We start from the raw sequence: 14,810 nt of genomic DNA, 5'->3' as shown, positions 1-14,810 counted from the left end.
TTGTTTTATTTAGAGGAAATTGTCGTTTAATAATGATCACGGAAACTTTATCAGGTATGCATGTAGAGTTTATCATTAGATGCTTTCAGGTAAACCGCCATGGTTGAGTTTGACCATTAAATACAATATTTTTTGTATTAATAATGTAGCACGAATCATATGAATATGATTAAAAGATGAAGGTTGTGGTAGGTGTGTAAAGGATGTATAATATATTGGTAGCTAAGTCCAAAAAAATGACTTGTATTTGATATACTTTTATCTCATTTCTTTTGTACTCACTTAACGATTCCAATAGACTCTTTAATTGTTAAATTAAGTACATTATTCCATCAATCAAATTTCGTAATGTGCAAATTAATTGGTTGATGGGTATATGTCAATACAGACACAATTTGCAGCGATAAATTCCGCATTCTCGACTTCAAAGTGATGTAACCATCAGGGCCAACCCAAGCATTGAAGTTGAAGGGGACTAGCTTCTAAAACAGTAGATGAATGCCCGCCCAATGATGAGAGTGATTGTTGAATGGATGGCAGAGATCTTGGGATGATGACCAATAATATATGTTTGTTATTAGAGCAAAGAGAAGCTGAAAGTGCGAAACAATTTTGGTCACACAAGCACCATGTGATGACAGTAATGAGCAAGGGATAGTCAATTTTCATGATCTGGGACCACGTTTAGGTTGATGAAAATAATAAGCTGATTATATGGACCGTTTTAGGTTGCGTACTTGATTTCATGTTTCTCCATGACATGACATTGACTTACCTGGTGACTAGAGTTAAAACCAAGTTAGGTAGACATGGATCTAGCCATTGAATCTATCTATATGTGTATCAAGCATAGAGCTAGACAGGGTGAGGCTATGTCAATTATAGGTTCCGCACTTTCAGCATATATCTATGCTGCCGTGATTTATGAATTATATTAAGATGCAGCAAATTAAGGAGTAATAATAGATTTCTAGTCAACGATTTATTGCTTAACCCTGAATTTAATGGATCATGAAACCACTCCATTTCAATTACAGTAGACAGTAGAACAAGATAAAAACATCCCATATTGCATAAAACAGATACCACAAGCATTTATTTTTAATTTATTGATATATGTGAGCAGGAAGTCGTGGAGTGAGAAGGACCTCAAGCGGGGTGGCCTTTAAGTTTGTCAATCCAATTCCCTCAACCATGTCAATTGGTTCATTACCTGGGGTTGCAAATTCAAATCCTTGCAGCAAATGAGCAAGTGTGAGTTGCATAACTTGAAGGGCGAAAGAGATTCCCGGACACACTCTTCTACCACTACCAAATGGCAACAATTCAAAATTTTGGCCCCGGACATCACAATCTTTATGCGTCGTAAGAAATCTTTCGGGTTGAAACTCGCAAGGATTGCACCAAACTTTTGGATCTCGATGAAGCTTTGACAGATTGACGAAAAGGCGCGTTCTGGCTGGCACATGGTACCCACCAATGCTGCAATCTTCTAAGGATTCATGTGGCACAGACAGTGGGGCTGCCGGATACAAACGTAATGTTTCTTTAAGGATAGATTGGAAGTAAACCAAGTTTTTAATATCTGACTCTTGCACTAGCCTTTCTCTACCAACGTGGGTATCTAATTCATTTTGGGCTTTTTCCAAGACATGACGATTGTTGAGTAGTAAAGCCACAACCCATGTGAGTGTAACAGTTGTTGTGTCTGTGCCTCCCAATATCATAGCCTGCAAAGAACCATAGCCCATAAACGTTAGATGCTAGACTTATCATGTCAATTATAGAAAGACCCAAATCTATTTGGGATTTCGTAATTCCCTGAAGAACATGCGTGTGTGGCATGTCATTGAGCACTAATTTATTTGTGGTGGCAAAGGATAAGAGACAAAGATACTCCTAAAATTAATTGGTCCTGTCTCAGTCTCTCAGAATAAACGATAGTGAATTAGTGTTAACTTTAGACTGTTATATTCATCAGTCGCTTCCTACAGAAAAAGGACAAGCCAAAATGTCTCAAGCTTTTCCGGTTGCACTCAATCTTAACCGGTTTTACTCTGTAAAATTCTTTGAATTCATCTATGGATTAATAGAGTCAACATATTTGATGTAATAACACATTTAACAAGGTCAAATAAATGGTATAGATAATATTAAATATATGAGTCGCAATTCACCGTCATTCACGTGCCTAACATTTCTCGTCTTTTATGGAATCATGATAAAGTAATTTGGTAAAGAAATTAAAGGTAGCATACCAGGCAGGTAGCTTTGTTGATGGTATCGGCATCATAACTGGGAAGCTCTTGAGCTTCATCAAGAAGGGACAGCATCATGTACATGAAATCATTCTCACCCTTCACCTCACTTATGCTTCTCTTCTGCTTATGTTCCTTTAACCACCCTTCAACAACTTCATCAAGTTCTTTTGCTGTCTTCTTCATGGCCTTCTCATGTCCTCCTAAATCCGCCCACCTCATAAACGGTAGTGCATCTGCAAGTGGAAATGCCCCCGTTAATTCGAAAAATTCCCTTAGCGCTTCTCTGCTGTGTTCATTCTCTTCACTCTCTTCCTTTGTTGTACCCTCAACGAAACTTTTACCCACAACCATCCTTAAAACAACGTTTAATGTTACTTTGCCAAACCATCTCTTCATCTCCACCAATACCTTATTCTTTTTGTTCTTCATCCATAGATCATATATTTCTTTTACAGACGCCTTCACTTCAGATTCTCGGATATGTTTGAGCATTTCGAGGCGGTGGTTTGAGAGAATTTCCAGCGTGGCTATCTTGCGGATTTGGCGCCAGTAAGGACCATAAGGACTCAAGCCGATCATAGCGTAGTTGTAGCCTAAGATCTCTGAGGCTAGAGATTTTGGGCGATTGCAAAAGACTTTATCTTTGGTAGTAAAACACTCTTTGGCAATCTCCCAATTACTTACAATCAAAGCCCGATGGATACCCATCTTGATCATGAAGATTGGACCGTACTTGTCAGCCATGTTTCCCAATGTGATATGTGCAGGTTTTGGGCCTCCTAAGAGGTGGAGGTGGCCAATCAAAGGCCTTGCACCACCAGGTTCTGGTACTGCAACATTATTGCTTGAATTTTTTTGAACACGCCTAAATATCCATAACAAAGAATATAGAAACAATAGAAATGCAAAGAAACCAGTAACTGCAGTTGGGAAGAGAAGAAGAATGTCCATGGCTAGCTATTAGTCTTCTGATTAATTAACTAGAGGCGATGGGTTGCTTTATAATTGAGTTGAGGAGGCTAAAAATTGTGTTGGTTGTGACATAACAAATTTGGCAGCATTTGTCACTTTCCACCATTTAATTATAAGACGTATTTGGTAATTGTGAATAAAATCAACTATTGCTAGTAAACTTTTTTTTTTTTTTTTTTAATCGAGATATTCAGGTTAGTTTATACATACTTTTATTAGAGATTATAGAGACTTAAACTTCGAAAACCATATTAGATATTCCTCTTACTCTTTTGCCATTAAAGAGACTCGAATTTAGGAGACCATGTTAGATCTTCTTCTTGAGAGACTATGTTAAATCTCTCTCTTACTCTTTTATCATTAAGAGAATTCATAACTTAAAACATCATGTTAGATACTCTTTTATTCTTTTACCATCATACCCTCGATGGTGGTTGGTTAGTCTATTTTTACTCTTGTGGGTGTTTTACTTGCTTGTATAAGTTAAAAAGCTAATTGCACACTATATGTGTTCCACCAGAAGAAAAACCCCACTGATGAAATGTATTTTTTTCTTATTTTAAATAGGAAAGCCGCCACTAATCTAATGTAACGAAGATTTACAAATCTAACAAGTTGTCTCCTTACTCCAAAAATTGATTTAATAATCCATGACGTCAAAGAAACGCTTGAAAACAAATATAAATAATGAGAAGAGAAAAGGGTGAAGAAATTAGATTGACAAGTGCACCATCTTTGAAGAGACGGTCTTAATGCGGAACCGAAATTTTAAACTCTCCAAAAGGAGGAGGTTTTACATAGCCAGATTCAGAACAGTATATGCACTATTACAGTGATGGAGTCAATATTTAATCTCATCATATTGGAAATTTTGGCTATTGATCTAGTTTTGATCCTCATTGATCAATGATCATGATCTCATCATGGAACAACACAGGAAGTAGTCAAAATGTGTATCCACCAAATCCACAGCGTTTCTTTTACGATTGGCTTTCTCTACCAACGTGGGTATCTCATTTGTATTGGACTTTCTCCACCGCACGATGGTTGTTTGGTAATAAGAGAGAGCCTATAGTCATTCATAATAGTTGCCGTGTGCACAGCCTCAAAGGAAACACATCCCATTCATATAAATAACTGCTAGATTGCTGGACTTGGGTTATTGGGAAAGAAGACACTACTGTTTCCCAAATTGAATGTTGGCAATTGGGATATTGTAAATCAAATACTTCTTTGTAGTTAGAAATTGTGTAGTATTTGTGTAGGCACAACATAATGTCCCATCCAATCTCGATTTCGCTTTTAAGAAGCCCAAGAACTTGAATACCATAGTAAATAAGCCCTTCGGCTATCACCTAAGCTGAATACTAAAGAAACTAATTATAAATATTTGCACGTTGCTATATTAATTTATTCAATGAATCTGTATATATAATTTTACTTGTTATAAATTCAACAAAATTTTCTTGGTATTGATTTTCATTAGCAAAAATCATTAAATCAAACTTAATTTGGTATGAAGATACATTTTCGTCCATTGCAAAATAATTTTGTAGTATAATTAAATCTTGACTAAATAATATTTTTGACTAGCCCCGACTTGGGACTAATGTGATAAATCAATAATTCACTAAATTTATGAGATAGTATATTTAAAAAAAAAAAAAAAAAAAAGCGCATTTCATATTGCAAAAGAAAATTATGCAATGCAATTATTGCTTTGAGTGCATTTTTTGCGTGAGACATGCTCCACTACCAACAATTGTTTTCAACTTCATATTCTTTGTCATTTCCATGATATTCTCAATAATTTTTTATTCACTCAACAACTCAATTACCTCGTTTTCTCCTCGATAAATTATTAATTTATTAATTTACATGATTAAATAATATATCGATTAATTAATAAATTTTCACGATCCCAAAGATATTAATTTATGGAGGTTTAACTGTATTTAGAATAGAGTGAGATATTAGTATATTAGAGCATCTCCAATAGTGCTCTTTATTTTGAAGAGCGTCTTTCATATAAATAAAGAGCATCTTCATTAATTTTAAAATATAAAGGATACAATTTTTATTTAAATTCAATAGACTCTTTAAATTTAATGAAGATACTCTTTATTTTTAAGAAAGAGACTTAATGGGAGAGAGAATTAATAAATAAAATGCATAGGAACTTATAGTTTATTAATTAAATTAGGATAGAGAGTGAAATTTGACTCTCTAAATGTGGAGAGTCAAATTCACGTTCTAATTTATATTTTAAAGATAAAGAGTTTATTGGATTCTTATTTTTATAAATAAACTCTTTATAATAAAGAGTTTAGGTAATATAAAGAGTCACTTGGAGATGCTCTTAGAATCTAATATTATTACTAAAATAATAATAATAATAATTTTATCTCTTTTAAGTGAAAGATTAAAAAAGAGAATATTGATAACATTTTTTAGATAATAATTATAAGGAGTAACAATGTACTTTCGTTTATCCTAGGTTCTGCTTCCTTGCTAAGATGAAAATGCCAAAACAGAACATTTGTTCTGTTACATGATGAAAACTATCAATGTAATTCATCAAATTACAATAGTAGAAGATGCAGCAAATTAAGGAGTAATAATAGATTTATAGTCAACGAATTTAATGGATCATGAAACCACTCCATTTCAATTACAGTAGACAGTAGAACAAGATAAAAACATCCCATATTGCATAAAACAGATACCACAAGCATGATGAAGAGACACATGAAACCACACACATATTTTTAATTTAAATACCAATAGCCAATTTGTTCATATATGTGAGCAGCAAGAGTAAGAAGGACCTCAAGCGGGGTGGCCTTTAGGTTTGTCATTCCAATTCCCTCAACCATGTCAATTGGTTCACTACCTGTGGTTGCAAATTCAAATCCTTGCAGCCAATAAGCAAGTGTGAGTTGCATAACTTGAAGGGCAAAAGAGATTCCCGTACACACTCTTACATCACAATCTCTATGGGTCGTAGGAAATCTTTCGGGTTGAAACTCGCAAGGATTGCACCAAACTTTTGGATCTCGATGGAGCTTTGACAGATTGACCAAAAGGCGCTTTCTGGCTGGCACATGGTACCCACCAATGCTGCAATCTTCTAAGGATTCATGTGGCACAGACAGAGACAGTGGGGCTGCCGGATACAGACGTAATGTTTCTAGATGCTAATAGCAATCTCTAATTTTGATCTTTATTTTAAAGTGTTTATTTTATATACATAAAAAGTATTTTTATTAATTTTTAAATATAAAAAATAATATTTTTATTTAAATTTAATAAATTTTTTAAATTTTAGGAAAGAAACTTAATAGGAGAGATAAATCATAAATAAAATACATAAAATTTATAATTTATTATTTAAAATTAAGATAGAGAGTGAAATTTGACTCTCTAAACATGGAAAGTCAAACTCACTCTTTAATTTATATTCAAAGAATAAAAAGTCTATTAAACTCTTATTTCTATAAATAAATTTTTTATAATAAAGAGTTTAGGTTATATAAATGATCATTTAGGGATGCTTGTAAACCAAGTTTTTAATATTTGATTCTTGCACTAGCCTTCCTCTACCAACGTCGTATCTAATTCATTTTGGGCTTTATCCAAGACATGACGGTTGTAGAGTAATAAAGCCACAGCCCATGTGAGTGTAATAGTTGTTGATTCTGTGCCTCCCAATATCATAGCCTGCAATGAACCATACCCCGTAAACGTTAGATGTTAGGCTTATCAATGTCAATTACAGAAAGGCCCAAATCTATTTGGGTTAATTGAGAATGAAGACATTCTATTTGGATTTCGTACATGTGTGAACCATCACCTATGATAAAAGAGCAAAGAGGTCCAACATGAGTTTTTTAGTTGAGTCCTCCCAAGTACTAATAAGGATAATCACTAAAAAAATTTATTCGATCGTTCACTTTAGGGTCTTGGAGATTAATTGAGGTACGTACAAACTGTTTAAACATTCTCAATTACCACAAAAAAATAGTAAAATAGAACAAATAAAAAACATGCATGTGTAGCATGTTAATTAGCACTAATTTATTTATCAGTGGCGATCAAGGATAAAAGACAAATATACTCCTATAATTAATTAGTCCTTTCTCATAATATACAATAATGGATTAATAATCTTTAATATAGTCAACATAGTTGATGTAATAACACATAAAACAAGGTCAAATATATGATATAGATAATATTAAATATATTAGTGGTAATTCACCGTTATTCATATGCCTATCATTTTTTTTTTTTTTTTTTTTTGGTGACCGGAGGTGTTTGGGTCAGTTTGTGCATACCTCAATTAATCCACCAAAGCTCTAAAGCTGATGTCTAGGTAAGCCCTTTAGTGGCCACCCAAATTAGGACATGTAGAGAGTGGAAACTCGAATTTAGAAGCTCATAGAATCTCCTTTTGTTCTTTACTATCAGGCCACTCAGTGGTGGTTCATATCCCTAACATTTCTCTTCTCTTTTTATGAAATTATGATAAAGTAATTTGGTAAAGAAATTAAAGGTAACATACCAGGCACGTAGCTTTGTTGATGGTATCGGCATCATAATTAGGAAGCTTTTGAGCTTCATTAAGAAGGGAAAGCATCATGTACATGAAATCAGTCTCACACTTCACCTCACTTATGCTTCTCTTCTGCTCATGTTCCTTTAACCACCCTTCAACAACTTCATCAAGTTCTTTTGTTGTCTTCTTCATGGCCTTCTCATGTCCTCCTAAATCCACCCCCCTCATAAACGGTAGTGCATCTGCAAGTGGAAACGCCCTAGTTAATTCGAAAAAATTCCTTAGCGCTTCTCTGCTGCGTTCATTCTTTTTACTCTCTTCCTTTGTTGTACCCCCAACGAAACTTTTACCCACAACCATCCTTAGAACAATGTTTAATGTTACTTTGCCAAACCATGTATCTCTTCATCTCCACCAATACCTTATTCTTTTTGCTCTTCATCCATAGATCATATATTTCTTTTACAGACGCCTTTATTTCAGATTCTCAGATATGTTTGAGCATTTGGAGGCGATGGTTTGAGAGAATTTCCAGCGTGGCTATCTTGCGGATTTGGCGCCAGTAAGGACCACAAGGACTCAAGCCTATCATAGCGTAGTTGTAGCCTAAGATCTTTGAGGCTATTGACTTTGGGTGATTGCAAAAGACTTTATCTTTGGTAGTAAAACACTCTTTAGCGATCTCCCATTTATAGTACTTACAATCAAAGCACGATGCATACCCATCTTGATCATGAAGATTGGACCGTACTTGTTAGCCATGTTTCCCAATGTGGTATGTATAGGTTTTGGGCCTCCTAAGAGGTGGAGGTGGCTAATCAAAGGCCTTGCACCGCAAGGTTTTGGTACTGCAACATTGTTGCTTGAATTTTTTTGAACACGCCTATATATCCATAATTAAGAATATAGAAACAATAGAAATGCAAAGAAACCAATAACTGCAGTACCAATAACTGCAGTTAGGAAGGGAAGAAGAATGTCCATGGCTAGCTATTAGTCTTCTGATTAATTAATTAGAGGCAATGGGTTGTTTTATGTTGATGCTTGATTTTGACACCAATGACTCGCACGTGCAAAGTGCTAAGAGTCTTAGAAATTACACGTGATCGATCCATGAGATTTAAATATGGTACTGAGATTATATATGTTGCAGAAACATAAATAATAGACTGACAAGAGAGGTTTTTATAGTGGTTCGGATGCTTAAAACAAATCCTACATCCACTGTTATTTTATTATTCTCTGATTATTTTTATGATATTGCCTGTAAGGCATACGAAGATGAAGAAATACTTTGCTTTACAGAGAGAAATAATGAAACTCAAATCTATGCCTAGCTCTCATATGTCCAACCTCCTCTTTTCGTGAAGAGAGGTGCTCATTTATATACCTTTTAGGTCAATGTAATGAGTGCTTTTGCAAGTTGTCATGACACGTGGGGACCACTCCTTAATCCTTATCTTTTTATTTTGATAAAGTTGGGACAAGTGTGCGATCTTCATCCACTGATAGACAAAACTTGAATTTGTTGGGTTGGTGACAGCCGTATCCCTTCTGTCTTGGGGCGATGTTGCAGCTCCTGGACGGCACAAAGCCTTCCTGAACTCTGATTGGTTGGTTCTGACATTAGTGCAATTTTTTAGGCACAACAGAACCCCCCCCCCAGTTTTTGGAGAGCACAATTGCACTTCAAAAACTCATGTCTTAGATCTGAATGGCTGTCACACTATAGGTTGTAATCCCAAACTAAAGAGCTTGAACTATGCTTGGCGCGATCGAGTGCTGAGAGCTAGGACTGTAATTAAAGAGCTTGGAGCGATTCGAAGCTGAACGCGATCTAATAACTGACATGAAATGTCCAGTAGATGAATTCTTGGAAGGAGCTAACGTCATAAACCCAAATGCACGGTTAAGAGGCCTTAAACGAATAAGCCAACTTAAAACAGCCATAACTTTTGATACAGGAGGAGTTTTGAAGCCTGTAAGATATCCACGGAAAGGTTGTTCCAAGCTTTACGTTGTGGAAACTAGGGAGCCTAGTTGGGGCCATTTTCGGGGCCAAAATCCACCATTTCTACATGTTTTGGGGCTGTTTTGAATTTTCTATGCGTTTTTTCTAACGCTGGTAACTAGTCGCGATCTAAGAATTAAGAACTGATCGCGATTTGAGAGTTGAGAACACGACCTGAGGCTGTTTGCAACATCAGAGCTAAGAGCTGATTGTGATTTGAGAGCTGGGAGCTGATCGCAATCTGATAGGAGCTCGATCTGAGAGTCTGAGGCATGCGATCTAAACGATCTGATGCACACGATCTCAAGTAAATGAGCGAGCTTATGAGCTCAATCTGAGAGCATAAGGAGCTCAATCAGAGAGCATAAAGAGCTCGATCAAAAAACGCAGAAAGAGTTTGATCAGAAAGCGCGAAGCTTGATCCAAGAGCATAAGGAGTTTGATCAGAAAGAGCGAAGCTTGATCTGAGAACACAAGGAGTTCGATCAGAAAGCGCGAAGCTTGATCTGAGAACTCAAGATCAACGATTTGAGCGTGAGATCAACGATCTGGTCATGCGATCTGAAGCTAAAGATCAGCCATCTAAAGCTGAAGATCAAGACGATCTGAGTGTGCGATCAACGATTTAACCAAGCAATCAGAGAGCAAAAGATCAGCGATTTGAAGCTGAAGATCAGCGATCTAAACACTCGATTTGAAGCTAAAAATCAGTGATCTAAAGTTGATGATCAAGACGATCTGAGCGTGCGATCAACGATTTGACCATGTAATCAGAGAGCAAAAGATCAGCGATTTGAAGCTGAAGATCAGCGATCTAAACACACGATTTGAAGCTAAAAATCAGTGATCTAAAGTTGATGATCAAGACGATCTGAGTGTGCGATCAGATCTGGCCACGCGATCTGAAGCTGAAGATCAAGACGATCTGAGCGTGCGATCAGCGATCTAGCCATGCGTCGGAGAACTCTGACGCATGCGATCTGGCCACACGATCGGAGAACTCTGACACGTGAGATTTTGCCACGCCATCGGGGAGCTTAGACACAGGCTTGAGACTTGCATGGGCCACCAAACTATTGATGCTTGATTTTGACATCAACGACTCGCACATGCAAAGTGCTAAGAGAGTCTAAGAAATTACACGTGATTGATCGATGACATTTGAATATGGTACTGAGATTATATATGTTGTAGAAACATAAATAATAGACTGATAAGAAGTTTTTATAGTGGTTCGAATGCTTAAAGCAAACCCTACATCCACTGTTATTTTATTATTCTCTGACTATTTTTATGATATTGCCTATAAGGCATACAAAGATGAAGAAATACTTTGCTTTACAAAGAAAAATATTGAACCTCAAATCTATGTCTAGCTGTCATATGCCCAACCTCCTCTTTTCGTGAAGAGATGTGCTCATTTATACACCTTTTAGGTCAATGTAATGAGTGCTTCTACAAGTTGTCATAACACGTGGAGACCACTCCGTAATCATTATCTTTTTATTTTGATAAAGTTTGGACAAGTGTGTGGTCCTTATCCACTCATAGACAAAACTTGAATCTGCAGGGTTGGTGACATAAAAAATTTGTCACCATTTGTTACTTTCCACCATTTAATTATATGACGTATTTGGTAATTGTGAAATCAACTATTGCTAGTAAACTTTTTTTTTTTTTTTTTTTTTTTTTCTAATTGGGGTGTTCGGGTCCACCTCTGTTAGAGGTCATGGAGACTCAAACTCCGAAGACCATGTTAGATCTTCCTCTTACTTTTTTATCATCAAAGAGTTTCGAATTTTGAAAAACCATGTTAGATCCTCTTCTTAGGAGACCATACTAGATCTCTCTCTTACTTCTTTACCATTAAGGAAATTCATAACTTGGGAGATCATGTTAGATACTTTTTGTTCTTTTACCATTGTACCCTCAGTGGTGGTTTGTCAGTATAATTTTACTCCTGTCGGTATTTTACTTTCTTCTGTATAAGTTAAAAAGCCAATTGCATACGATATGATGTTCCACCATAAGAAAAACCCACTACATGAAATCACCCCACTTTTATTTTTTTCTTATTTAAACAGAACAGCCACCACTAATCCGATTGTAATGAAGATTTGCAAATCTAAAAAGTTATCTCCTTACTCCAAAAATTGATTTAATAATCCATGTCGTCAAAGAAATGCTTGAAAACAAACATAAATAATGAGAGATTAACACGTGCACCATATTTGAAGAGACGGTCCTAATGCAGAACCGAAATTTTAAACTCTCCAGAAAGACGTTTGATATAAGCCAGATTCAGAACAGTATATGCAGTAGTACAGTGATGAGTCAATATATCTCATCTTATTGGAAATTTTGGCTATTGATCTAGTTTTGATCCTCATTGATCAATGATCATGATCTCATCATGGAACAACATAGGAAGTAAGTTAGAATGTGTATCCAGCAGATCCCCTGCGTTTCTTTTACGATTGGCTTTCTCTACCAATGTGGGTATCTCATTTGTATTGGACTTTCTCCACCGCACGGTGGTTGTTGGGTAATAAGAGAGAGCCTATCGTCGTTCGTAATAGTAGCCGTGTGCACAGCCTCAAAGGAAACACATCCCATACATATATATAACATGCTAGATTGAATGTTGGCAGTTGGAATATTCAAAATCAATTGTAGTATTTAGAATGGAGTGAGATATTACAAATTTACAATCTAATGGTATAACTAAAATAATAATAGTTTTATCTCTTTTAAGTGAAAGATTAAAAAAGAGAATATTGATACCATTTTTTAAATAAAAAATTTAAGCAATAATAGTTATAAGGAGTAATAATGTACTTTCGATTTATCCTAGGTTCTGTTTTTGCAAACATGATGAAAACGATCAATGTAATTCATCAAGCGTTACAGGATTCATATTTCGTAAGGCAAATTTCATAATTCAACGTTGACATAGAAAAAGGGAATACGACTGGAGCTAGTCATTCTGCTTGTAAAGATGAAGGGGCAGGCGTGGAGTGAGATGGACTTCGAGTTTGGCGAATCTGAGGTTGGCTGTCCCGAAACTCTCTCCCAAATCAACCACTTCATCTGACGGTGTTGAAATTTCAAATCCATGGAGCAATGTAGCCATCGTTAGTTGCATAATCTGAGATGCAAATAAGAAGCCAGGGCACATTCTTCTACCGCTTCCAAACGGTATATATTCAAAGTTCTGACCTTTGACATCGAAATCCTTGTGGGTTGTAAGAAACCTTTCAGGCTTAAACTGGTAAGGATCTGGCCATATACGTGGATCATGATGAATTTTCCAGAGATTAACAAACATTCGTGTGCCTGCAGGGATATGGTAGCCACCCACTGTGCAATCAGCCAAAGACTCATGTGTAACTGTCATGGCTGCGGCTGGGCTTAAACGTAGCGTTTCCTTGATGATTGCTTGGAGATACACCAAGTTCTTTATGTCTGATTCATTTGGTAACCTTTCTCTACCGATGTGGGTGTCTAATTCTTGTTGGGCTTTCTGTAGGACATCACGGTTGTTGAGTAACAGCGAAAGACCCCATGTCAATGTAACTGTTGTGGTATCCGAAGCCGCCATGATAAGAGCCTACTTATGAAAATGACTATTAGTTAATTAGAAGCCATCAAGTTTTCTTTACTTTAATTTTTTGGGTTTTTGTATAAACGAAGGGTGGATTTTAAAATTCTAATCAATCAAATTGAAATTGACATAGTTTAATTAGTAGGCAAAAATCATACCAGACATGTAGCTTTAATGGTAGTATCAGCATCATGATTGGCGATCTCTTCTGTTGTGTCCTCAAGAATGGATAGCATCACGTCCATGAAGTCTTGGTCACCCTTCACCTTGGTAGAAGCTCTATTCCGCTTGTGCTCTTCTAACCATTGTTGAACATAATAATCTAGTTCTTTTGCTGTTTTCTTCATAGCCCTTTCAATTCCTCCCAAATCCAACCACCTTAGAGACGGAATTGCATCTGATATCACAAATTTCCCCGATAATTCAAACCATTTCCTTATTGAATCTCGCCACGGATCCTTCTCTTCAGCCTCACTTGATGTTGTATTCCCCACATATCTCTTACCTACAATTATCCTGTAAATCACATTTAACGCTATGTCTCCAAACCATTTCTTCATCTCCAGCATCACCTTAGTTTCGTGGGTGCTACTTTTATTCTTATCCCATAGCTCATACATCTCTTCTAGAGCAGCTTTCGTCTCGGATTCTCGTACGTGTTTGAACGTCTTAAGTCGGTGGGTAGAGAGGAGTTCAAGCGTGGCTATCTTGCGAATTTGACGCCAGTAAGGTCCGTACGGGCTGAAGCCAACCATGGCGGAATTGTAGCCCAGGATCTCCGACATTAACATCTTTGGACGGTTGGCGAAGACTTTATCATTGGTAGTTAGACACTCTTTAGCCATTTCCCAACTGCTCACGATCACAGTTCGATGCACACCCATCTTTATGCTGAAGATTGGCCCGTATTTGTCAGCCAGATTGCCCAAGACTACGTGAGGAGGTTTTTTTGGCCCAAATAGAGGAAGGTGGCCAACAAAAGGCCATGCACCGCTAGCTTCCGGTGGTAAACGCTTGTTATACAGTTGATTTCTTCTTGAAATCCATAATAGACAGTAGAGAAATAGTAAGAAAGAAGACAGGGCTGCCAGCGAAGAGTGTAGGAATGCAAAAATGAACTCCATATATGGCTTCCAATTATCAGCCTTAAACGTGTTTTGGTAAAATGAGATAGCCTTGACCTTTATATAAACATCAGTGGAGACATTATTTAATATAATAAGTATTCTTCAAAAATGCGAAACGGCCTGCAATATGCAAATCTGAAGCTGAAGTAGCCAGTATAAAGCCATTTTTTTTTCTTTTTTTTTTTGCCTAGGAACAACTATGTTAGAGCATCAGCATCAGGATCACCGTCTAGTACTACAGACAATTTGGATTTGATTAATTCATTCAGAAACAAGG

The 14,810-nt window shown here is 36.4% G+C and overlaps 2 protein-coding genes and 1 pseudogene across 2 annotated transcripts; all 3 read right to left on the bottom strand.

Annotated features, from left to right (window-relative positions):
• Nucleotides 1-967: 967 nt before the first annotated feature.
• Nucleotides 968-3,298, bottom strand: LOC116126855 (cytochrome P450 CYP82D47-like). Its single transcript, XM_031412534.1, has 2 exons — nt 2,259-3,298; nt 968-1,730 (listed from the first exon to the last, which is right to left on the bottom strand). Exons 1-2 carry the CDS (start codon nt 3,210-3,212, stop codon nt 1,107-1,109), a joined length of 1,578 nt encoding a protein of 525 aa, XP_031268394.1. The 5' UTR covers nt 3,213-3,298; the 3' UTR covers nt 968-1,106.
• Nucleotides 3,299-6,001: 2,703 nt separating this feature from the next.
• On the bottom strand, nt 6,002-9,741 carry LOC116126822 (annotated as a pseudogene).
• A 3,038-nt stretch (nt 9,742-12,779) lies between these two features.
• On the bottom strand, nt 12,780-14,539 carry LOC116126847 (cytochrome P450 CYP82D47-like). The gene is made up of 2 exons (XM_031412525.1): nt 13,565-14,539; nt 12,780-13,412 (listed from the first exon to the last, which is right to left on the bottom strand). Exons 1-2 carry the CDS (start codon nt 14,528-14,530, stop codon nt 12,780-12,782), a joined length of 1,599 nt encoding a protein of 532 aa, XP_031268385.1. The 5' UTR covers nt 14,531-14,539.
• Between the last annotated feature and the right edge of the window lie 271 nt (nt 14,540-14,810).

This window comes from Pistacia vera, unplaced genomic scaffold (assembly GCF_008641045.1).
Source record: "Pistacia vera cultivar Batoury unplaced genomic scaffold, PisVer_v2 Contig184, whole genome shotgun sequence".
In the NCBI taxonomy this organism is placed as follows: Eukaryota; Viridiplantae; Streptophyta; class Magnoliopsida; order Sapindales; family Anacardiaceae; genus Pistacia; species Pistacia vera.
This window is presented reverse-complemented; position numbering and strand designations above follow the sequence as displayed.

Coding starts and splice junctions, on each gene's coding strand:
- LOC116126855 (XM_031412534.1), bottom strand. CDS start 3,212: ATGGACATTCTTCTTCTCTTCCCAACTGCAGTTACTGGTTTCTTTGCA. Junction 1,731..2,258: donor TCAACAAAGCTACCTGCCTG/GTATGCTACCTT, acceptor GGTTCTTTGCAG/GCTATGATATTGGGAGGCAC.
- LOC116126847 (XM_031412525.1), bottom strand. CDS start 14,530: ATGGAGTTCATTTTTGCATTCCTACACTCTTCGCTGGCAGCCCTGTCT. Junction 13,413..13,564: donor CCATTAAAGCTACATGTCTG/GTATGATTTTTG, acceptor TTTCATAAGTAG/GCTCTTATCATGGCGGCTTC.